We start from the raw sequence: 26459 nt of genomic DNA on the forward strand, positions 1-26459 counted from the left end.
ACACATACACATAGACATACACAGACACGTGCACACACACACAGACACACACACAGACACACACACAGACACATACACATAGACATACACAGACACATGTACACACACACATAGACATACACACACACTTACACACACAGACACACACACACTTACACACACACAGACACATACACATAGACATACACAGACACGTGTACACACACACAGATACACACACACAGACACATACACATAGACATACACAGACATGTGTACACACACATAGACATACACACACACTTACACACACACAGACACACACACACTTACACACACACAGACACATACACATAGACATACACAGACACGTGCACACACACACAGACACACACACAGACACATACACATAGACATACACAGACACATGTACACACACACATAGACATACACACACACTTACACACACACAGACACACACACACTTACACACACAGACACATACACATAGACATACACAGACACGTGCACACACACACAGACACACACACAGACACACACACAGACACATACACATAGACATACACAGACACGTGTACACACACACAGATACACACACACAGACACATACACATAGACATACACAGACATGTGTACACACACACATAGACATACACACACACTTACACACACAGACACACACACACTTACACACACACAGACACATACACATAGACATACACAGACACGTGCACACACACACAGACACACACACAGACACATACACATAGACATACACAGACACGTGTACACACACACATAGACATACACACACACTTACACACACACAGACACACACACTTACACACACAGACACACACACTTACACACACAGACACACACACACTTACACACACAGACACATACACATAGACATACACAGACACGTGCACACACACACAGACACACACACAGACACATACACATAGACATACACAGACATGTGTACACACACACATAGACATACACACACACTTACACACACACAGACACACACACACTTACACACACACAGACACATACACATAGACATACACAGACACGTGCACACACACACAGACACGCACACAGACACATACACATAGACATACACAGACACGTGTACACACACACACTTACACACACACACACACACACACACACACACACTCGACTGGACTGATGAATCCAACCACAGCCTCTACTTCCATCATCTTCCCACTTGAGGGACCAGAACGAGGCCCAGTCTTAACCCCGGGTAAGCGTGACTCTCAGCATCTCTTCCTGGACGCCCCTGGGAGTTTACTCTGAATGGAATAAGAATAAATAGAGCAGATACGGAGGAGCCCAAACAGAACAGTACCGCAAATGGCACGACGCGTTCTCTGCCTCAGACGGAACCAACAGTCAGCTGAGCAGTGACTTCTGGGCTGGGGGAGGGGAGGGACCTGGTGCGGACTGTTCCCGAGGGACATATGGGAACGAAGTGCTCACAGCAGCTGAGAAGAACACACGGGCAGCCCCAGACCCTCGGGCTCCCAGGACCTCCTTTTAAGTTTAAGTCACCCTCGTTGCACTCCAGATAATAATCGGGGAAAAACATCTTGCCTTTGTGCTAAAGATCTCAGGATGCGTCACATCTCTGTTTCCAAATTCAGCATCACTGGCTCCCAGGAAGGCTTTGAACTTGATGAGCCCCCACCCTCTAGCACAGCCACACCAATCTTCCCATGAAGACAGGGCTCTCACCTTTCTGACACCACCGTGGCAGGGGACATTTGGAAGGATGTGGGAGGTGCTACAGGGCAGACAGAGATGGGAACAAAATGAGAAGAAACCCAAGATCGTGACCTTGGTAGTGACCAGGCCAACTCAGGAAGGGCTCTCATGAGCCTTTTCCAAGAATCAAGAGTTCCCGGATCTTGGCTTAGGGGACATGGTGGGAGACCTTACTCTCTAGAGCAGTGACGCTCAACTTTCCCAACGCTGCGACCTTTAACACAGTTCCTCAGGTTGTAGTGACCTCCCCAACCATATATTTTTCCATTGCTACTTCATAGCTGTAACTTTGCTACTGTTACGAACTGCAAAGTAAGTATCTGATATATAGGATATCTGACTCGACACCCCCCCCCAGGGGTCTCAGCCCACGGGTTGAGAACAGGCGCTCTAGAGTAGCACGGGTGACTTGTGTGCCAGCCTTCACAGCTCATGGAACTGCCTGGTCCACAGGTCAAACATCTCTTGATTGTGGGCAGCAAGAAATAGGCACAGGGGGGCAAATGAGAGGTGCTCCGAGGAAGGTCCTGCTGGGGTCCAGAGCTGTGAGGCACATGATACTTGCCAAGCCACCAAAGAGAGGGGGTGGAAGGCTGGAGGGTAGGGACCGGTTAGAGGCAGCAGTGCCCAACCGCATGGGTGGAAAGGCTGAGAGATAAGACGTTAGAAAGCTTGGTGCTCTACTGTTTTGGCAGCCTGTGAGCGAGGTATTGTCTGGGTCTCTGCTTTACACATGAGGAAACAGTTTCATCGTGGTGAAGTGGCTAGCCTAAGGTTGTGTGCTAGTCAGAGACATGCGAACTCGGACTTCCATGATGCTAAAACGCCACCCCAGACCTGCTGCTGTCCAGATCTGATTTGGCCCTCCGACCTGGAGTCACACTCTGACGGGTGATTGTCAGGAACAGACGTGTAGCTTGTGGCAGATGGAAACGTGCCCACTTGGTTGGTGCTAGGTCAAAAAATTACAGGCACGGTGGATTCAGGGAAACCCAGTCCTGTCTAACACTCCATTTCCCAGCATCCTCCTAGAAACCTAGCTCCGGAGAAGCGAAAACGCTATTTTAAAGCCAAGCACAGTATGAATACCATTCTTACTCATGTAACCAAGGAATGGCCGCGCACACAAAGGTATCCGTTTCTGAATCACAGCATGGGGCGGGGTGCAAAAGCTGCACCATATTCGGCCACAGGGGCTGTTAGGGATGCTGGGATACTCATGGGAACATTATGTAGCCAAGATCCCTGCTCACCACGATGGGGAGCCATGACCTGCTCTGTTGGCACTGCACAACCAGGCTACGGCAAGGGCAGGGCAGCCAACGGAGCGCACATTCGGGCTGCACAGGGGACTCACCTCAATGCACTGGTCCACATTTGTACATTTTAAAATACAGTGACAGAGTCCCTCCTTCATAGCTAGATGATGAATCTTCAGCCCTCCTTCCCCCAGACACACACACACTCTAGGTCTAAAGATCACATTGCTGGGGATAAACAAACTTGTGCCCTATTAAAAATGGAAATCCCCAACCTCAAGCAGTATTACAGAGCAATAGTGATAAAAATTGCATGGTGTTAGTACAGAGAAAGGCAGGGAGATCAGTCAGTGGAGTAGAATTGAAGACCCAGAAATGAACCCACACACCTATGGTCACTTGATTTTTGACAGAGGAGCCAAAACCATCCAATGGAAAAAAGATAGCATTTTCAGCAAATGGTGCTGGTTCAACTGGAGGTCAACATGTAGAAGATTGCAGATCAATCCATGCTTATCACCCTGTACAAAGCTTAAGTCCAAGTGGATCAAGGACCTCCACATCAAACCAGATACACTCAAACTAATAGAAGAGAAAGTGGGGAAGGGCCTTGAACACATAAGCACAGGGGAAAATTTCCTGAACAGAACACCAATGGCTTAAGCTCTAAGATCAAGAATCGACAAACGGGACCTCATAAAATTACAAATCTCTGTAAAGCAAAGGACACTGTTATTAGGACAAAACCACAACCAACAGATTGGGAAAAGATCTTTATCAATCCTACATCTGATAGAGGACTAATATCCAATATATACAAGGAACTCAAGAAGTTAGACTCCAAAGAGCCAACTAACCCTATTAAAAATGGGGGACAGAGCTAAACAAAGAATTCTCAACTGAAGAATATCGAATGGCTGAGAAGCATCTAAAGAAATGTTCAACATCCTTAGTCATCAGGGAAATGCAAGTCAAAACAACTCTGAGATTCCACCTCACACCAGTCAGAATTGCTCAAATCAAAAACTCAGGTAACAGCAGATGCTGGTGAGGATGTGGAGAGAGAGGAACACTCCTCCATTGTTGGTGGGATTGCAAGCTGATACAACCACTCTGGAAATCAGTCTGGAGGTTCCTCAGAAAATTGGACATTGAACTGCCTGAGGATCCAGCTATACCTCTCTTGGGCATATATCCAAAAGATGCCCCAACATATAACAAAGACACATGCTCCACTATGTTCATAGCAACCTTATTTATAATAGCCAGAAGCTGGAAAGAACCCAGATGTCCTTCAACAGAGGAATGGATACAGAAAGTGTGGTACATCTACACAATGGAGTACTATTCAGCTATCAAAAACAATGACTTCATGAAATTCATAGGCAAATGGATGGAACTAGAAAATATCATCCTGAGTGAGGTAACCCAATCACAAAAGAATACACATGATATGCATTCACTGATAAGTGGATATTAGCCCCTAAGCTTGGAATATCCAAGATACAATCAACAGACCACATAAAGCTCAAGAAGTTGGAAGACCAAAGAGTGGATGCTTCAGTCCTTCTTAGGAGAGAGAACAAAATATTCACAGGAGAAATACAGAGACAGAGTGTGGAGCAGAGACTGAAGGAAAGGTCATTCAGAGATGGCCCCACTCGGGGATCCATCCCATGTACTGTCACCAAACCCAGACAATATTGTGGATGCCAAGAAGTGCATGCTGACAGGAGCCTGATATAGCTGTCTCTTTCTTGAGAGGCTCTGCCAGAGCCTGACAAATACAGAGGCATATGCTCGCAGCCAACCATTGGACTAAGAATGGGATCCCTAATGGAGGAGTTAGAGAAAGAACTGAAGGAGCTGAAGGGGTTTTCAACCCCATAGGAAGAACAACAACACCAACCAACCAGACTCCCCAGAGCTTCCAGGGACTAAATCACTACCCAAAAACTACACATGGAGGGACCCATGGCCCCAGCCACATGTGTAGCAGAGGATGTCATTATCGGATATCAATAAGAGGAGAGGCCCTTGGCCCTGGGAAGGCTCAATGTCCCCGTGTATGGGAAAACCAGGGTGGGGAGATGCGAGGGAGTGGGTAGGTGGGGGAACACTCTCATAGAGGCAGGGGGAGGGGGTAAGGGACAGGGGGACTCTAGAGGGGAAATCGGGAAAGGGGAAAGGAAAGAAATATGGAAATGCTGTCATTCCGTCTGCTACAGGGCTGTGGATAGATATATTTTCAATGCAGTTTTAAAGGGGTGGAGCCATGGGTACACAAGCCTGGGGCACCTCTGACATCCAGGCGGAGACAAGAAGATCACCCTTTGCTATGTAGTGAGTCCAGCCTGTGCAACACAAATCTCTGTCCCCAGAAACGCAAAAGGAAATAACTGGGTACCAGGCCAGGCAAGAGGCCTAAGAAGGAGGTCACAGTGCTGTCTAGCCAAGAGGAGAACAGCCTGCATCCTGGGAGGGGCGAAAGTCCCATGGCAGGAGAGAAGGGACCAGAACCACAGCTCCACCTTTGATGGAAGCTGAAAGCTTTGGAAGATCTTACGCCCTAGACTTTTGCTTTCACAAGCTCTAGGGGACGCTATTTGCAAGTTGATGCTTAATAAATACCCTTTTGAAAAACACAGTCAAATTTTAACTTATTTATTTTGTGCATGCACTGGTGCCACGGCATACATGTGAGGTCAGTAAGCGACTGGGGGGAGTTAGTTCTTTCCTGCAGCCATGTGTGTCCCAGGGATTAGATTTAGGCTACATGGCTTGTCGCCCATCATCTTTATTCACTAGCCACTTCTTTGACCCTAAATATTCTTTTAAATGAAACAGTACATGGCTCCCCATGCCCCATGCTGTCATTAACACCAGACTCATCACCTATCAGCTGTGGGGACTCTAGAGAAGCCCCTCACCCTCTCTGAGTCTCGACTTCCTCTTCTGTAAAACACTGGTTAAGGGTTTCTGCAGCAGAGGATCGTGGAACCATCTGTAAATGGCATCCCTTACATATTGGAAGTCAATGTGTGGTAATGGCTCTACTCAATGTTGGAGGCTGGACCCTAGGCACATCAGCTGGATACTCTGCCCTGGCTGGCCTTGAACTTGTGGTGAGCCTCCTGCTTCTGACTCCTGAGTGCATGTGGTAACAACTTCATTCTTCACTGAAGTATCATTTCCTACAGAGTGTGTGTGTGTGTGTGTGTGTGTGTGTGTGTGTGTGTGTGTGCATGTGGTGTAGTGTATATACTATGTGTGGTGTGTGTGTGTACAGTATATGTATGTGGTATGGTATGTGTGTGGTGTGTGTGTGGTATATAGTGTGTGTAGTATGTGTATGGTGTATAGTGTGTCTGTGGTGTGCAGTGTGTATGTGGTGTGTGTGAGATGGGTGTATGGTGTATATGTGTTGTGTGTGTGTGGTGTTTGTATGTAGTGTATGTGCATGCGTCTGTATGGTGCTGTGGCTTGAATCCAGAGCTTCATGTGTGCTAAGCAAACACTCTGCCATTGAGCTACAGCCCCACTCTACTTGGAAGGCTATCATGGTGGGAGCAGAGACCAGGGGTGTCTGAAACAACCAGGGAGGGCTTCCTGGAGAAGGAGACACAGAGCTGAAGCATGAAAGCAGCCACTTCAGGCACTTTGTGAACACTGTCACAAAGAGGCCGCTGACACACTGGCATCCCAACAGCACAGAAACAGCAAGACATTAATGATTATCGTGCCACCCAGAGTGAGAGCCACAAATAACCCAGTGAGGGGGGAGGGGGGAGAGGAAAAGTAGCAATAAGAATAGAAGCAGGGGTGTGGGAAGGAAAGAGAGGGAAAAGGGGAGCGGGAGAGAGAGGGGGAGAGGGGGAGGAGTGGGGAAGGGGAGGAAGAAGGGGAGGGGGAGAACAGGGGGAGGGGGAGAGGATATTACACACAGAACATCAGCCATTTTGCACAGTTTGTTCGGAAACACACACAAGCCCGCATGCTCTTCCCACTGTGGCCAGAAGGGTCGAAGCTTTGGCCTTGGATTCAACCTGGGCTTGTTGTCTTTTTTTGGCTCAGCTGACAGCCCAGAGTGGTGCTGCAGGTTTCGGATACCAGCCATTCCTTATGAATCCAATGCCGTTGCCCTCCAGCCAGATCAGTGGCATCCCTGGCAGGTGACAGATTGGAGAGGGGGTTGGGCGAGAGAGTGGGGCTGGAAAGAATTAGATCCTGGATAGAGCCCAGATTTCACAGGGAAGAGAGACAGTTGGGACAGGAGCTTCAGAGAGAGCATGGTTCCACGGGGCTACAGACTAATATGCAAATCGAGACCGCCCATCCTTCTAGGTGCCAAAGGCGCCCTCTCTGTTCCTTGCCAATTGTGTGTCCTAGAAGGGAAGAGAGGACAGACAGGACAGCTGCTGACGGAGTCAACAGTGGGCGCTGGCTCTGCAGCCTGAAGCAGGCTGGACATGGGCTGGGCTTCCTCGTGCCAGGCTGAAGCCCTGCAGCCTGGGGCTGGCGAGCGTCCTCCCTGCCCTATCCCTGTAGCCCAACCCAATAGCACCGGCTCTTGGATAGAACTGGGAGGCAAGGGGAGGGGCAAATGACTCCGCTGCACAACCTCTCCCCACATTTATGGGCTCTGATGCCCAAGAGAATTAGACGGCAGGAGGGAGCCTTGGGCTGGTGAGCCACAGAGTGTTCCAGAGCCAGGGCCTGTGTTTACTCTCAACTCTCGTTTCTATGTCGGAAATTTGCTGATTGTATTTGGGCTGCAGGGAACAACTATTAAATCTGATAATGCCTGCTGCCACTGAGGCAGAGCCATCTGTCCCATGGATCTGGGTGCCGATAAGAACATTCCAACAAGAAGGTAATAAACTGTAGCCAGCACAGGGTAAACACCAAGGGCTGAGACAGGGAGGTGAGGCTCAGGTGAAGGAACCTTCCTGGGGCTGCTCTCACCAGCTCTGGGGGTATTTTCTACTTAGGAGACTTTCCCGAGGGTTTGGGGAAACAGGAAGAAGACGGCTCCCCACTTTCCCCTAACGTGCAGAATGGAGAAGGTGAGGAATTTGGGGGGCAGTCTACAGTCAGACTAAAGCCGAGATGCTACTGTAGGAGGCAAAGAGATAATGTCTCCCTCTCTCCTTTGGGGGCCTGGTAAAGACCAGAAGAGGCCAATGAGATGACTCAGAAGGGAACACACATGGTAGAAGAGAACTGATTCCCACAAGTTGCCCCCTGACCCCAACATGCATGGTGTGAAACACACACACACACACACACACACACACACACACACACACACACACAGAGAGAGAGAGAGAGAGAGAGAGAGAGAGAGAGAGAGAGAGAGAGAGAGAGGAAAATATTTATAGCCAGAAAAGGCCCTCAAAGACATCCAAGGTTAAACAAGTAAAACAAACAAAATCAAACAAATGAACCAACAAACCAAGCTCCACACACATACAGGATGTATTGGCTAATCCAATTCACCCATCCAGGTCCTATTCAAAAGCCCTTCTTTTGGGGCATGGGATTTGTTTAAAGCCCAGGCTGGCTTTAAACTTGCCGACACTCTTCTGCCTCAGCTTCTTGAACGTTGGGCTTACAGGCAGGCGCCACCCCACCCTCGGGTGCCTCCTGGCAGTCATATTTTATTTAGATTTCCCCATCGCTGGATCTCACGACCCGTGGAGCCATATGGTTTGGTGTTAGTGTCATGGCTTGAGGCCCAGACTACAGACAGAGCAGGAGAGCTGGGCTCAAATTCTAACTGTTAGCTGCTGACTGAGAGACCTTGGGAAAGTTATTTAATCTGGCTCAGCATCGAGGTTTTCATCTGTAGATGGAAGTAAGAATATCTACAGCATGAATTATATGGCTTGGGAATTATATCTCAATGGACCCACTGCCTGCACCCCCTCCCCCTAATTACCCTTCCTAAAGGGTTCCTTTAGGGATTACACAAGGAAAAGGGAAATGGTGCCCACAACCAGATGTGTGTCCAGTGGTTGATAGATAGATGTTGTCGTTAATGATCCTGATCATAAAAATAAGTCTCTGTGACCACACGGTCCTGCCCAGGGCCAATGCACCTTGGGATCAATAAACATATTCTGGGCAAGTCAGACCTACAGACCTGGCCTGTCTAGGATTTCTAACAAGTGCTTGGCTGACTAATTATGTTTGGAGAAAACTATAAAAACTTCACGAGGAGGTCAGTGCTCCGGGACAAATGAATATTGCATACAGGGCACTGCCGACTGTGGAAGCCCTAATTACCCTCAGTGTCACCAGGCCTGTGTGTGGTTGAAATGTTAGAATCCCCGTCACCGGGATTTTACAAGGCAGACTCACTGGGGATTTCTCAACGTGGCCATCTCACCCTGGTGACTGCAGAGAATCTGGTACCTTCATCCGCAGTGTGGGCAATGCTGATGTTACCCCAAGTAGAGAAGACCACACCTAGAAGAGGCTTCTGACCCCCCCTTTCAGGTTTAACATTTGTGCGTGTAGAGTGTGTGTGTGTGTGTGTGTGTGTGTGTGTGTGTGTGTGTGTGCCCCTGGAGTTATAGCTGGCAATGAGTTACCTAACATATGTGTTGGGAACCAAACTCTGGTCTTTACAAGAGCAGCAAGCACTCTTAATGGCTGATCCATCTCTCCTGCCCCTTCAACCCTTTTTAAAATTAGTTTTTAAGTTAGTGTACAAAAGTGGGCTTCATTGTAACATTATCACTGCAACATTATCGTTGTAACATTATCGTTGTAACATTATCATTGTAACATTATTATATCGTACATATCACACATCATAGTCTTTTTCTTACATTTATCCCTTTGCCTTTATCTGTCCCTCTTCCTGTGCTTATTGGTCCCCTATGCCTATGTATGGATACAGACAGACAGACAGACAGATTGATTTCTGGCTCTTTTGTCCAGTTGTGACATCTTCTGAGTTAAAAAGACCACTGAGCAAGTGAAAGATCTGTATGACAAGAGCTTCAAGTCTCTGAAGAAAGAAATTGAGGAAGATTTCAGAAGATGGAAAGATCTCCCATGCTCATGGATTGGCAGGATTAATATAGTAAAGATGGCCATTTTGTCAAAAGCAATCTACAGAGTCAATGAAATCCCCATCAAAATTCCTACTCAATTCTTTATAGAGATAGAAAGCAATTTGCAAATTCATTTGGAATAACAAAAAATCCAGGATAGTGAAAACTATACTCAACAATAAAAGAACTTCTGGGGGAATCACCATCCCTGACTTCAAGCAGTATTACAGAGCAATAGTCATAAAAACTGTATGGCATTGGTACAGCGACAGGCAGATAGATCAGTGGAATAGAATTGAAGACCCAGAAATGAACCCACATACCTATAGTCACTTGATCTTTGACAAAGGAGCTAAAACTATCTAATGGAAGAAAGATAGCATTTTCAACAAATGGTGCTGGTTCAACTGGAGGTCAGCATGTAGAAGAATGCAAATCAATCCATTCTTATCATCCTGTACAAAGCTTAAGTCCAAGTGGGTCAAGGACCTCCACATCAAACCAAATACATTCAAACTAATAGAAGAAAAAGTGAGGAAGAGTCTCGAACACATGGGCACTGGGGAAAATTTCCTGAACAAAACACCAATGGCTTATGCTCTAAGATCAAGAATTGACAAATGGGATCTCATAAAACTGCAAAGCTTTTGTAAAGCAAAAGACACTGTCATTAGAACAAGACGGCAATGAACAAACAGATTGGGAAAAGACCTTTACCAATCCAACATCTGATAGAGGGCTAATATCCAAAATATACAAAACTCAAGAAGTTAGACTCCAGAGAGCCTAATAACCCTATTTAAAAATGGGGTACAGAGCTAAACAAAGAATTCTCAGCTGAGGATTACTGAATGGCCAAAAAACACCTAAAGAAATGTTCAACATCCTTAGTCATCAGGGAAATGCAAATCAAAACAACCCTGAGATTCCACCTCATACCACTCAGAATTGCTAAGATCAAAAACTCAGGTGACAGCAGATACTGGCGAGGATGTGGAGAAAGAGGAACACTCCTCCATTGTCGGTGGGATTGCAAACTGGTACAATGACTCTGGAAATCAATCTGGAGGTTCCTCAGAAAATTGGACATTGAACTACCTGAGGACCCAGCTATACCTCTCTTGGGCATATACCCAAAAGATGCTCTAACATATAACAAAGACACGTGATCCACTATGTTCATAGCAGCCTTATTTATAATAGCCAGAAGCTGGAAAGAACCCAGATGCCCTTCAACAGAGGAATGGATTCAAAAAATGTACACATACACAATGGAGAACTACTCAGCTATCAAAAACAATGACTTCAAGAAATTCATAGGCAAATGGAATGAACTAGAAAATATCCTGAGTGAGGTTACTCAAGCACAGAAAAACACACTTGGTATTCACTCACTGATAAGTGGCTATTAGCCAATAAGCTCGAATTACCCAAGATGCAATCCACAGACCACAGGAAGCTCAAGAAGAAGGATGACCAAAGTGCAGATGCTCCCACTCCTTCTTAAAAGGGGAAAAATATCCATAGGAGGGGATATGGAAGCAAAGTTTAGAGCAGCAACTCAAGGAATGGCCATTCAGAGTCTGTCCCACAGGTGGCCCATATATATACAGCCACCCAAACTAGATAAGATTGATGAAGCTAGAAAATGCATGCTGAAAGGGACCAGATATAGATCTCTCCTGAGAGACACATCCAGAGCATGTCCAATACAGAGGTCAATGCTAGCAGCAAACCACCAAACTGAGAATAGGACCCCCTTGGGGAGAATTAGAGGAAGTATTGAAAGAGTTGAAGGAGCTTGCAACCCCATAAAAACAACAATGCCAACCAACCAGAGCTTCCAAGAACTAAACCACTATGGAACGACTATACATGGACTGACCCAGGGCTCCAACTGCATATGTAGCAGAGAATAGCCTTGTTGGGGCACCAGTGGAAGGGGAAGCCCTTGGTCCTGCCAAGGTTGGACCCCCAGTGCAGGGAAATATGGGGGGCAATAAGGGGGATGTATAGGGAGAATACCCATATTGGGGAGGGGGAGGGGAGGGAATAGAGGCTATGGTCAGGAAACCGGGGAGGGGAATAACGTGTAAAATGTAGGTAAAGAAATATATCTAATAAAAATAAAAGATCACTGAGCAACATCTCGTCTAGTGAGTTTTGAGTATCTGGGGGCAGTGGAGAGCCTTTGTAATAGGCTAGATATGGTGTTGTCCACCTTTAATATCAAACATAGGAGATGTGGAGGCAGGAGGATCGGGAGTTCAAGGGGAGTCTCACTACATAGAGAGTTCAAGGTCAGTCTAGGCTAGATAAAACCCTGTCTCCAAAAACTGAGGTGGGGAGGGGGAAACAACGAGGGAGGAAGATCCGATGTGTTAGTAGACCTGGGGTAGTGGAATCCTGAGCAGGGAGGTAGGGCAGCCATGGGGATCTGGATGGCTTCTCCTTCACTAGCAGCCATCCTAGATACCTCTGCAGAACACCAAGAGCTCGGATCCCCAAACCGAAGGCAGTGCGCTGAAAGTCAGACACCAAGAATCTCCTGGGGGCACAAGCTCTCTTCTCAGCATTTCAGCTGACAGGACACAGAGCCTCAGCACCCAGTCAGCCACTGCTAACACGGCCTCTCAAACACAGGTACACAAGAGAATTATGGGGCGGGCCTTCTAGGAGCTGCCTAGCCATGCCCCAAGTGGGACCTACCTTGGGCTGGAAGACGTGGTTCTCCTTCCCGAGGTGGTCCACGATCCCGAAGATGCAGAGTGGCCCAGCAAAGCCCAGGAGGTCGGCCAGGATACGGAATGTGCTGCTGAGGACCAGCCGTCTCCCAAAGGCATGACAGAGAGCCCTCCAGATGGCCCGGGCACCCTGCTGGCTCTGTGTGTCCTTCCGCTGCCAAGAGAGACCCACAGACAGGTCAGAGTGGCTGAGAGTTCAACCACAGGGAGCCCCTCCTCCCAGGTCTCTCCTGGATCCTGCTGCCTGGGGAAACCCCTGTGGCTATCCGTGGACAGGTAAACTTCAGTAGGAAATCATGGTATCAAAAAGATGCCTGACAGGGCAGGTCAGATGAGGAAACTGAGGCCAGAGGCATCATCAAGTCACAGTGCTTGTAGGGGATCATGTGATCAGTGTAGCACCGTCTTGATGGATTGGCACCTGCCATGATCACTGATTACTGTCTGTTTCAATGTTTCCCTGAGTGCCCGGCAGACACACTGAAGGAATGAGTGCTGGGCAGGGCGTGGAGTTGCAGGGCCTCAGCTTCCTCCTTACTGGTAAGAGCTGACCCCAGCCTGGACAGATTTGCAGAGATGGTATAAGGACCAGGCCATGCACTCCTCACCCCATTGTTATAGTCACTGTGCTTCAAAACAAAGAACGCGGGGGACACGAGAGTCCTGTAGAGCCATATCCCTTACCAAACCTCAGCTTCCCCATTTTGACTGTGAGCATCTTTGGACGTGCTGACCTGAACTGTAAGAGCCACTCCAACCACGACCTATGAATATTTGGCTTCTGTGTGACTGAGGGTGAGCCTGTTCCCCTTCCTGGGTCTCAGGGATTTGGCCTTCTGCCCTCTGAATCCCCGTCTGTGACTCCATGGAAACCCAGGTGGTGGGTGGTTCATCTGGACTCACTGACCGCCTGGGCATCGAAGGCCAAGCAGAGTCGCTGGTAGTTGGTGAGGGCTCTCATGGCAATGGGCAGCTTCCCGATGGCCCGCAGGTCGATGGGCTTCTTGTGAGCAGTCTTGATGAAGGCATTCATCCACCAGTAGGTCCCCTTTGATAGCAGGTTAACGAAGGGCTGCAGAAAGCGCACACCCAGGTCCTGTAGGTCCTCGGGGGGCTTTACTTCCCTTGGTGTCTTGAAGAAGACGTATCTCTGTGGGGCACATGGGTGTGGGGCAGAGGTGGAGGGTGGACAAGTCCACTATCGCTCAGCAAAGGGCTGGGTGTGATGCTCTGCCCTTGACCACCAAGAAATGTGTCCATCTATGGCCTGTAAACTTTTCCAGGAAGAGGGCCTCCTGGGCTCCAGGTCCACGGCCTCCTTGCCTTGTGGCTGGCTGCTCACTGAAGCTGTGTTTGAGCTGAACCAGGGAAGAACTGGGGTCACCATCACTGCCTGTCAGCATCACCTAGGAGACAAGCCTCTGGGCATGTCTGTGAGGCACAGCCACACTGGGTTAATTAAGGAGGAAAATCCACCCTAGATGTGTGTGATGGTCTGCATATGCTCAGCCTGGCTCAGGGTGTGACGATCTCAGCAGGTCCCTGTACTCATGTACAAAATGGCCCTATCCTCAGACACACATCCATGCATGTGATATATACATATACACATGATATATAAATATACACATACACATGATATATACATATATGTATATATGTGTGTGTATATATCATGAGAGAGAGAGAGAGAGAGAGAGAGAGAGAGAGAGAGAGAGAGAAAGAGAGAGAGAGAGACACTCTCACTGTAGCTCAAAGTAGCTTTGGTTGGCCTGTAACTCACTATGTAGACCTAGAATTCACAGAGATCCACCTGCCTCTGCCTCCTAAGTGCTGGGATTAAAGGTATGAGTCACTCCGCCTGAATAATTAAAAAATAATTTTAAAATGTTCTTAAGAAGAGGGCAAGAAGTTGGGTGTGGTGGCACATGCCTTCAATCCCAGCACACAGAAGGCAGAGGCAGGTAGATCTCTGTGAGTTTAAGGTTAGCCTGGTCTACAACATGGGTCTAGGACAATCAGGGCTACACAGAGAAATCCTGTCTCAAAACACACACACACACACACACACACACACACACACACACACACACACACACACGAGAGAGGGGGGGGCAAGAGATCAGGCTAAGCACTGCGTCAGCACCTCTCTCTCTCATGACCAGTTGCTTCACACTCCTGACCGCCAAGCCTTTCTTGTCACTTTGACCTTACCCTTAAACAGTGAGCCAAAGTAAACCCTCTCTTCCCTAAGTTGTTTTTACCAGCTACACTATCAGGGCAACAGCAAAAGTGATTAAGACTGCTGAGTTTGCAGAACCTGGAGTCACGTGGACCTCGTTCAAATCCACCTCATGCAATGGCTAGCAAACCTCATTTAACATGCTATCGAAGGGAGGGATGGCTGTGAGGATCAGTTGTGGGAGGGAATGTAAGGAGTTGTCTCTCCTGGGGACCACTTAGTAAAAGCAGAAGAACCTGACTGGCAAATTCAAGAGCAGTTTACAGCCAGCCAAAGGCCCTATCAAGAGAGAATCACCACCCCAGTGTGTGCTGGAGGGCAGGCAAAGGACTGTCTCCCTCAGTGCAGGTCACTCACAGCCTCCTGCCAGCAGCCAGTAATGCTGGTTTCACTTTAAAATGCAGGCACATGTCCTTTGCTTAAGCAACTCCCTCTCTGGGCATCTCTCCCACAGAACAGAGTGGCAATACACAGAGGTTAGCATGTTCTGTACACGGCTGTGTGAAGTCAAGAGCATGGCAGTGAAGTGAACGTCTACCCACAGAACGATAGCTGCACCAACCAGAGCTCGTTTGCCTGGAGGAATATTATACAGCCACTAAGAGACTGGACTTGCATCTCAGGCAGCTTGGAGGAGTCCTAAAAGACGCTGGCCGAGATGACCATGATTCAGAACATGGAATATAATACCATCTATTTTCATGAAACAAATATTGAAGGGAAAAGCGTTTTTACTTATGTGTGTTGAGGGAAAGCCACTGGGGAGACATTTGTTTAGACAGATGTGAATGATGTCATAGTAGTAAAAATAATATGGAAAATACGTAGGGTGTTTGAGTTACCTGGGACAACAGGGTTAGGCAAAGGTACTTAGTCTAAGGTGGAGAAGAAAGAGGGAAGGGGAAAATAAAGGATGACAAAGCAAAAGACATAGCTATGCACTCAGAGGTGTGGTGGTTTGAATATGCTTGGCCCGGGAGTGGCACTTTTAGGAGGTATGGCCTTGTTGGAATAGGTGTGTCACAGTGGGGGTGGGCTTTGAGAACCTCCTCCTAGTCTCCTGAGGGTGTCAGTCTTTTGGCTGCCGTCGGAACAAGATGTAGAGCTCCTGCACCATGCCTGCCCGGATGCTGCCATTCTTCCACCATTATGATAAAGGACTGAATCTCTGAACCTGTAAGTCAGTTCCAATGAAATGTTGTCCTTTATAAGTGTTGCTTTGGTCATGGTGTCTCTTCACAGCAATGGAAACCCTAAGGCAGGAGGCTAAGGCAGGAGGGTAGAAAGTTTGATAGCAATCTGGGCTATATACCTTTTCTCAAAACCAAAACCAACAACAACAACAATAACCCACAGCCTACCAAAACAGAACATGACAGGCCCATGAACAGTGGCCTCTGCTCACTCACAAGTGCTCCACTGAGTTCTCTGTCCCCAACAAAAGAAGCAGATGCTTCCTCTTCTCTGTGAGAGTCAATCCTTCCTCATGATCCCCTCTTCCTCTGGGTACCTGTGGTGAAGGCCTCCCCTGAAATCTACCTATGGCCTCGGTGACCTGTCTTGGGCAGGCAACACAGCGAGGTCTCATGAGCTCTGCTGAGTGGCGGCAGCGCCCAGATGCAAAGGATTCCTGGGTTGGAACCACACTTCCCCCTTCCCTGCTTACCCTCACCCGGATGACATTGACCTCCACAAGCAGCAGCATCCCGTAGAGGATCACCAGAAGCCCCGTGAGGCAGAAGCGCAGCTGAGAGAAGCCAATGGCGTGGTCGTAGAACTTGACGAACTTGATGGTCTTCGTGATGAAGGCCAGGGTCCAGTAGATGAGCAGAGCTGTGGAGCAGAGGATGCTGGTCACACACACGTACACCTCGGCAAGCCATGTTCAGGAGGCATGGGGTGGGGTGGGGGGGATGCTCAAACACATGTTTGATGAGGGAGTGTGAATGTGTGGTTATCACGTCATTCCCTTGATCAGCCAGTTGATGGGCTGATCACTGTGTGGGACAGTCCCACATATGTCTGAGAATGACCTTGAGCTCCCAGTTTTCTGGCCTCTACCTCCTAAGTGCTGGGATTACCAGTGTGAGTCACCACGCTTGACTCCAGTGTCCCTTTGGGATGCGGACTAGGCACCATAACACTCATGACAGACATTCTAAGAAACCTTGATGACATTCCAAGTCCGACAGGTCAGGAGATTAGCGATGCTAGTGGGGAAATGCCCCCTCGAATTCCACTAAGCTATCAGCACTGTGCTGGGAGAGCACTGTACTGTGTTTTCTCATTCATTCCTTACCACAACCTTGAGAGGGGAGTGGCTTGTCATCCCCATTTCAGCCAATCAAGGGGGCCCTGGCTGAAGGTTGGGTAACCCAAGCCCTCATTGCACCCACGGTCACAACCGTTGTCCACAGAACTCAAGGACAGGCATGCGGCACACCTCTGTAATCCTAGCATTTGGCAGTGAGGAGGAGGATCAGGAGTTCAAAGTCATCCTTGGATACATAGTGAGTTTGACACTCACCCGGTCAACATGAGATCCTGCCTCAAAAAAAACAAGCAACCAAGCAACAATAACAACAACAACAACAACAAACAAAGCAAAGACCTCCACGATAGTGATATTGATATATAATAATAGTGAGAGAGATCCAAGTGTCCACCAATAGATGGATGGATACCAAAGCATAGTCTAGCCAGATGATGGACTGCCATTCAGCCTTAAAGGAAGGAAATTTTGATGCATGCTACAACATGGACAACTTGGAATAATTATTCTAGGCAAAGTAAATAGATTACAAGAGGATTAAAAAGTCCTAATGAAGCTCTATAAAGACAGAGAGTAGAATGGCTGCCCAGCTAGGGAAGGGAAAAGGAGGCATTAGTGTTTAATGAGTTTAGAGCATTTGGTTTGGGAAGGCGGAAGGTCCTGGAGACAGACAGTGGTGGTGGCTGCACAGCTGTGAAAATGTTCTTAATATCACAGGGCTGCACACATGATGGCTGGCATACATGGTCAATACCGTGTTATATACATATGAACACACGCACACACACAGACACACTCACGCACATACATACATACATACATACACATACACACACAGACACACACACAGACAGGCAGACAGACAGACACACACACAAACACACACACACACACACACACACACACACACACACACACACACACACACACGAGAAACCCAAAAAGAAGCAAGAGAACCTCAAGTTTGAGACCAGCCAGGGCTACACGGGGAGACCTTATTACGAAAATAGGAAGAAATGAACAAGCAGCAACCATAACAACAACAGCAACCATGACCACCACCACCAAGACAAAAGGCAGTCAACTGCCCATCCCTGCTGGGGAGGACCAGAGCCCCATGTGGCCTTCCGCCTGCCATTTCCAGCCCCTTCCTGCCTCCCTGCCTCCTCGGCTCTCCCTGAAGGCCACCTCTCCTTTCTGTCTGTCCCCCTTCTCTTTTGTCAGTGTCCCCTGGGGCCCCAGGATCACATTTCATGGGCTACTTTCAGCCTTGGGATTCCAGGCCTGTGAGCAGAGGAAGGCATCCAAGTCCGGTGGCTTTCCCAAGAACGCCCCTCTATCCCTATAGCTTAGCACCCCACCCCCCTCTTGGCCTGATCTAGAATTTCTAGACCTGGGGAACTTCTCCTGGGGGCCAAACTCCAACCAGAGGAGCTGAGGAATTCTGGGAAGGTATGGAGCCACCCAGGGTGCTGATTCGCTCTCTCCTGGAGGACTGAATCCCTGGTGCTTGTGAAAACTGGAATCCTAGCTTTGTTCATAAGATTCAGTCAGGCTCTGCACACACCCTCAGCTCTCCCTTCTGGCTGCTACTCCAGACATACCCGTTCATTCACATGGGGTTCTGGGGAAGGGGCATGGCTGGAGGGTCTCCATGGAGCCTTGCACCTACCATAGGAAGGTAGACCTGTGACTAGACAGTAGGAAAATGTCACCTGCCTCAAGGCAAGGCAGCCATGTTACTTCAGCACAGACAGTCCCCAATTCTAGTGTCTTCTATTACATGCTGTGACCCATGAACACCAGTGGCTTGCTGACACAGGATCAGAGGCAACTGCAAACTCTAGACTATGGCATGACAGATCTACAGACTTATGGGTTTGGTGGCAGGAACACAGCTCAGGGACCCTTAGAACCAGCTAGAAACCTGCTCAGACGCCTGGTTTGGGTGATGCACCTGGGTGCAAGACTAGACTAGACCAAGCCCCTCACCCCTGGGCATAGGCTTCCTGCTCTAAAGAAGGAAGACAATGGGGTTCACCTCATAGGGCTGTGGTAAGGATTGAGTTAATGTGAGCCTGACATGTAGGAAACGCTCAACGAATGTTTGCTGGTGCTTTAAACATTTCTATTTCATATCTGTATGCCACAGGGGAGCCACAGCTCCAACAGAGCTACTGTGGGTAACTCCTGGGATGAACCATGCAGGGAGGGTGGGGAGCACAGAGCCCAGCCCACAATACACACTCCATAAAGGGCAGGCAGCATGGCTGCTGTTTCTGCCTGGCACCCAAAGCATTCACGTTGGAAGCTGCAGGCTGAGTGTCTAAGAGTCAGCCAGCCTTAGGTTTTAGTCTTATGCCTTTCTCTGCTCTCCATGAGACTCCATCCAGGCATCAGATGCCATCCATAAGCCCACAGCTGTTGACCACATCTCCAGCCCTAACACCCAATTCATTTACCTTATTGTCTCCTTGACCCTGGGATTGACCATCTCTTGACATTTCAAATCCAATATGCCAGGAACTCTGATTCACATCTTTCCCTTACCTCTTACCCTGGGGCCATCTTAACGACCAGAGACACCTTTTGTCTGGTGGTCAGACTCCAGATTTCCACAGGGGCCCCTGCTCACTGGGCTGGGCTGTGTTGGTCTCACAGTCTGAAGACTTTTGCATGCTGGCTCTGCTCGGAGCCTCCCTGCTGCCCTGCACAGATAACCACACCAGCCACTCTCCTCCCTGAGCAGCTTGCTTTCTTCCACAGCATCCTTAGCCCCTGCTCCTTGGTCCTATCTTGGCCCATCTGTCTCCTCCTCCAGACCACAAGCTCCACGGAGACAGAGACCTTTCTTCATTTCTGGTTCCTAGCCTGGATTGGTTGCCTGGAGAGGGTTCTTAGTAAACGTTGGCTGGAGGAAGAGAGGCTCCCCCTCCACCCCGACCTCGTCCTTACCAATCAGCAGCTTGGGAAAGTTAGAGGTCTCAATGTTATGGTAGTAGACCACAGAGGTGATGGCAGCCATGAATGCCATCCCAGCTGGCATGTATAAGTGGAGGTGGCGGGATTCTGTCACCCTGTGATGGGAGAAAAAGGAGAAGGAATGAGAGAAGGGATGTGGATGTGGCCAGCACAGGCACAGGTCTTGTGCTTACTGTTCAACACACAGTAGTGTCGCGGATGATCACGACATCCCTTCACAGGCTGGTAATTCTTCCCCGCCTGTATCCCAAACATTCTGTGCATCCCAATTCACTTAGTTCCAGCCCCATTTAACACGAGCGGCACAAGCGGTACAGGCGAGCACTGCAGTGCCTGTGGGCACTGAACTAATGATGCTGAGTATCCGCCCTGTGCCAAGCATGAGTCTAAGTACCCAGTGAGTGATAAATTGTTTAATTAATCACTCTCATTCACACTATTCTCTAATCAAGGGAACTAGGGTACAGATTGGCGAAGCACCATGTCCAAGAGCAGGCCTTTGTTCTCCTCAGGGCGGAGGGACAAAGACTACTCAATGGTGCCATCCTGTTTGACTCACCAAGGCCTCTGTGCAGGCTGGCTGTTGGCCTGGTGACAATCCACACTTTGGCCAACTCTACTCTTAGGCCTCAGCTTCCACCAACAAGTGCAGAAGGTTGCTTTAGCTTCCTTGATCATACCCTTCCTATAGACAGCAAAACACAGACCCAGTCCAGTCCAGCACTAAAGGGCCAGGCAACAGGGCCACCACCAACCTCCCTAGCACCTGTCTTTCTGCACTAGTAATGTTGGAAACTCTCTCCATCCCCAGAGGGTCTGTTTCAGCCCCAGTAATGTCCTTGCTACTCCTATACTGCTATACTACTATACAACACAGTACAATACAACACAGTACTATACTATTCTAACTATACTATACTCAACTAACTATACTATTCTATTCTATTCTATTCTATTCTATTCTATTCTATTCTATTCTATTCTATTCTATACTAACTATACTATACTATTCTATACTATACTAATCCTTTCTATTCTATACTATACTATTTTATTCTATTCTACACTAAGTATACTATTATATTCTATACTATACTAACTATACTATACTAACTATACTATACTATTCTATTCTATTCTATACTAACTATACTATACTATTCTATTTTACTCTATACTACACTATACTAACTATACTATACTATTCTATACTATACTAACTATACTATACTATACTATACTATACTATACTAACTATACTATACTATACTATTCTATTCTATACTATACCGACCATACTATACTATACTATTCTATTCTATACTAACCATACTATACTATTCTATACTATACTAACTATATTATACTATACTAACTATACTATACTATACTACTCTATTCCATACTATACTAACTATACTATACTAACTATACTATATTGTCTTAGCTATACTATACTAACTAAACTATACTATACTATACTAATTATACTATACTAACTAAACTATATTATACCATACTATACTAATTATACTATACTAACTAAACTATACTAACTAAACTACACTATCTTAACTATACTATACTATACTAACTATACTATACTGTACTGACTATATTACTGGATCCAGCAGGCTGAGAACCCTTGCCCTGGAAAGCTAAGCATAGGCAAAGACCAAGCTTCTATCTGACTCAACCGCTCATGGTAGGGCTACTCCAGATGGACTTAAGGCTGAGGGAAAGCAAAGGAGAGGGATACCAACCAGGGAAAGCTTCCCAGAAGAGGTGAAACCAGGCTGGGCTTTGAAGAAAAAGTATTTGTTTAGCAGACATGCCATGCTGTATGGAGAAGTGCACAAAGTCAGAACTCTGGGGACTCTGGAAGGCCCAAGTAGAGCCATGTACAGCATGGACTGTTCACCAAACAGCATCCTCCACTTGCTGTTTGGCAAAGAACCATAAGTTATCCAGCACCTAGGAGATAGATCGTGACTATGTCAAGCAGGCTGACAAGCCCACAGCCCTTTGCCAGGGGTTGGTTTGAGGGTGACCACGCAGTTCTGGCTACTGAGATGTAAAGCTGTGTGTATGGGGCTTGACCTCCCCTGTGAGGAAGAGGAACAGCTGGATGTGCTTCCCAAGCTTGCCCCTTCCTTCCTATGGGACACTTGCAACAGGGCGGCCACTCTGTGGTCGTGAGGAAGGAATGGCAATCCACAGAAAACAATGGGGAAAGACTGGGTGCCTGGAGAGACCAAACTCCAAAACCAAGCTGAAAAGGCAGTCTTCTAGATTCCTTGTTAAGGCTGCCAGTCACTGATGTCCTTTAAGCCTCGATATCACGTTTCAGCAAAAGGCTTGCAATTAATGGAGGGGATGCGAAAGGGCAAAGACCTCCCTGGACAGACAGCCTCTGTCAGGGACAGGGGCTTCAGAAACAATGCTGGAGTGAATTTAAGATGTATAATCAGAACAAGTATGCCACGGTCTCAGTTATAATAGATCAAGCAGGGAGGAACAGGGGTGAAAGTTTTCTCTATATGAGCCCGGCACCCTGCAATTCAGGAGAACACTCTCCCCATATGCTCCTCCCACCCCTCTTCTCATTCACCTGCACTCCTCTGGCCGTTCAGCATTGACGGGACCAAACACAGACACAGGTCACTACAGACTGAAGACACCTCTGTTAGTCACCGAATGTGGCTTAGTCTAACCACATCCCAGCTGGACATGGTTGTCTTACCCGGCTCTAGCCTCGCATGCCACAGGCCAGTGTGAGAATGGGGAGCCGCAGGGCAGGTCTGTAGTGTAACCGGTTGGCCCCACCGTCCCTTCCTCGGACACTTGCTGACTCGGGGATGTAGGAGCCCAGTGTCCAGCTGCAGACAAGCATCGTGCCTCGGAGGGGACATACTGAGCAGGCCTGGGGTGCAGGCACAGCCACCCAGGGTCGAGTGTGCAAAAGTGGGCTTCTGGGCTGTTCCCTGCCAGTCCCTGGTCCCCGTGTCCTGAGCATAGATCCTCTGCGCCAGGCTCTGCGTCTGGGCTCTGGACCGCGTCTGTTTTCTCATTTTGCCTCCCTCAAATGGGCAAGTGAGGGCTCCAGAGCTTACTGCACAGGTAGAAAAGACACAGCACAGGAAGGTTGTGTAATATGCAGGTCCTCCAGTCGGCAGTGAACAGAAGGTTCAGCAGAAGGCCTGGGGCTCCTTTCTCTCCAGTGGGGGCATTTTCCTGTCACCCAGCCATACCTAGGTGTATTACTGGTGGCCTGAGGGCTCATGAGTCCCTTTCCTGAGTACATGGCGCCATTTTGGCAGGGTCCTGGGGAAGGAGTACACTAGTCACCCAGACTTAAGTAGTGATATCCTTTCTGGTACTCTAGGAGGCTTTGATCAGCAGTAGGACCTGGTGCCTTGCCGAGGCGAGGCATGGAGTTAGTGCTGACGCCTGGATAGGGGGGACAGCTGCAGGGTCGAGCACAGCCTAATTGCAGCTCAGAGGAGCTGGACCTCTGATGTTCCAGCCAATGTCCACTCACAACTGCGGCATCCATCGCCTCCCAACACGGTCTCTGAGGCCCATTGACTCCTCCATTCCGTTCGGTATCCCCTTCCGTCCCTCTCTGAGGACACGCTTCATCTCCCACCACAGTCATCCCTCACCTAACTACCCTCTGACTCTTCCTGCCACCCTCTGGCCTGTTCAGTACACACTTAGCCTTCTGTCCAGGAGTGCTATGCTAAAGGCAAGTTACACTCAACTCAGACAAGGCAGCCTACCACCCGGAAGCCCTCCTCTTAGCCCCAGGTCTCATGCTCAGCCGCAGTGTCATGGCTGCCTTCCACATGTCTACTGTTTCAGCCTTCTTCATTCCTCCATCCCCTGAAGGGTGGCCTTGTTCCCAAGACAGTCTCTGCAGACCCAGCTTTCCCCTAGGCCTCAAATCACGATAGCCTAAATCATGCTCATTGCCGCTGCTGCAGACCAGGCACGCCTGTTCCTCATTCCTCTCCCTCCAGTGCTGTAGTCTCCCCGCGCCCTCCCCACCCCTCTGCCCCCACTTAAGGCAGAACACTTGTCATGGTCTAGGCTCAGCGCCAAAGTCCCCTCCACCATGGAACCCATCTGACACTACCTTCTCATCTCCTCCCAGATCATGTCTGTGTGGTATGGTTTGATTTATCAAATTTATCATTGATTCAATCAATGTTTGCAGAGCTTTTGTGGGCTCTGCACTGGGCTTTTGTGGGCTCTGCACTGGGACTACAAAGACGGTGGACACCCCAGATCCCATGTTCTGACAGCTTTGCAAACGGAAACTTGGACATATATTCCGGTCTGTAGGAGAGGTGAGGGAAGGGTGAGGGTGGGGAGGAGAATGGGGCTAGAGGCAATGGGGCTGTATCGGGACAAAGGTGAGTGCCCAGAGATCCGGGGACTGAATCTTGTAAATGAACGGGAACCAAGGGGAGGCCTTCAGTAGGAACAAGTGACCTGCTTTCCTGTCCCTTCACCCACTTCAGGGATGTTCAGAAGAGGCCAGGTATTGCCCACAGCAGCTGGGGCACTCTGTCAGGCTGTACAGGGAATGGTAGAGAAGTCTGCCTTCCCTTTATCCTCCTGACTGAGGGTGGCCCCTGCATCTCATATGCATGTAGGGGCTGGCGCAGTTCACACCAGGTTACAGGATTCGTAGCCAAGGTACTGGTTGGTGGAAGGCACGTGAGCAGGCGCAGGGAGGGCCTCCAGCGGCCCAGGAGCGGTCCGCTCTCTCCTCAGCCCTCAGTTGCTTGCTTACCCGTCAGACAGGATACCCTCAGCGATCTCACACACGAGGACGAAGAGCAGTATGAAGGTCAGGATCCAGCGCAGGTTGTGCCCCGGGAAATGGAGCCAGGTGCTGTGGTGAATGTGCACCTTGGAGCTCTGGCTGCCCCATCCTGCAGGGAGAGATGCAGAAGGTAAGGAGCCCACACGGAGGTCTAGTGTGATGATAGGGACACCATACAAACCCTTCTTCCCCAGAGCTGAACATATGAACTGAACATCCAGGCACAAAGCCCTGGACCTGCAGCCTGATCCGAAGTCACCTGACCTCTTTTGTGACTGGCCACCCATTCTGTCTCGTTTTTGATACACACATGGGCATGCATTGCTGTTTCCTCGCTATTTCTGGCTTATCATTTATCTTTGTCAGTAACTAGCAGCTTCCTTCTACAGCAGGTCTTTATTTTGAGGCAGGGTCTAATGTTGCCCACACGAGCCTTGAACTTCCTGTGTCGCTGAAGATGACCTTAAACTTCCTGATCCTCCTGCCTCCTCCTCCCAAGAACCGGGATTTCCAGGATAGCCCCGTTCAGCAACTTTTTACTAATTTAGTTCAATAGCCACCTCGCCTTTCTTCCCTAAAGAGTTTTAAAGATTTGCTATTTCTCTTAATTGAAGTAAATGAACACTCTCTTTGAACAGAGCTGATTGGCCTGAGAGTTCAAGTTCGTGGGAGAGGAGGGGACCAGAGTGAAGAGTATTGTCTCCAGACTGGGCGCTCAACTTCGTAGACCACTTCCTGGCAAGCGCGCTGGGAGTTGAAGGGGTTTGCTAAATCTGATCTGAGTTGACTGGCAAGCGCGCTGGGAGTTGAAGGGGTTTGCTAAATCTGATCTGAGTTGACTCACACGGTCTTGGAGAAGTTACATGAGGAAGACTCGCGCCTTGTGGGGTGGTGGGGTACCGTCACCCAAACTCTATCTCCTCGCAGCGTGGAAAGGTCCCCAGGCCGGGGAAAGGTTCTGCCTGAGGCCGGGCAGCTGGGACAGCGCGAGGCTCGCTGGCCTCCACCATCAACCCCGCTGGCTGCAGCCTGCGCTCCAACCCCAGTCCAGCGCAGCGGTGACAGCATGGGCCTGGGAAAAGGATGGCCCGGCTCCCGCCGCAGCGCCACTCAGGGGTGAGGCTGAGTCCCTCGCGACCTTTTTTTTGCTCGTGCGGAGCCCCATTCCGGATCAGGCTCTGCGGTAGCAAAACTTGGGGATCCCTAAGATCGCTAGTGCCCATCGTGTCTGGCGCTGGTTCAGGGATGGGGGAGGGTGCGAAGGA

The 26459-nt window shown here is 48.8% G+C and overlaps 1 protein-coding gene across 6 annotated transcripts in view; it reads right to left on the reverse strand.

The window, feature by feature from the left end:
• The window catches only part of Abcc8 (ATP binding cassette subfamily C member 8), an 81281-nt gene that overhangs the window by 54188 nt on the left and 634 nt on the right, over window positions 1-26459 (reverse strand). For 5 of the 6 annotated variants that reach the window (XM_008759320.3, NM_001412034.1, NM_013039.3 and 2 more), the window contains exons 2-6: window positions 25162-25303; window positions 20334-20455; window positions 16773-16939; window positions 13772-14014; window positions 12830-13018 (exon numbers count right to left, since the gene is read on the reverse strand). In XM_008759320.3, coding sequence (XP_008757542.1) covers window positions 12830-13018; window positions 13772-14014; window positions 16773-16939; window positions 20334-20455; window positions 25162-25303 — 863 coding nt within the window. The remainder of the gene's footprint in view (window positions 1-12829; window positions 13019-13771; window positions 14015-16772; window positions 16940-20333; window positions 20456-25161; window positions 25304-26459) is intronic. The other variant, NM_001412033.1, reaches the window with a different exon arrangement.

The sequence above is a fragment of the Rattus norvegicus genome, chromosome 1, assembly GCF_036323735.1.
Source record: "Rattus norvegicus strain BN/NHsdMcwi chromosome 1, GRCr8, whole genome shotgun sequence".
Lineage (NCBI taxonomy): Eukaryota > Metazoa > Chordata > Mammalia > Rodentia > Muridae > Rattus > Rattus norvegicus.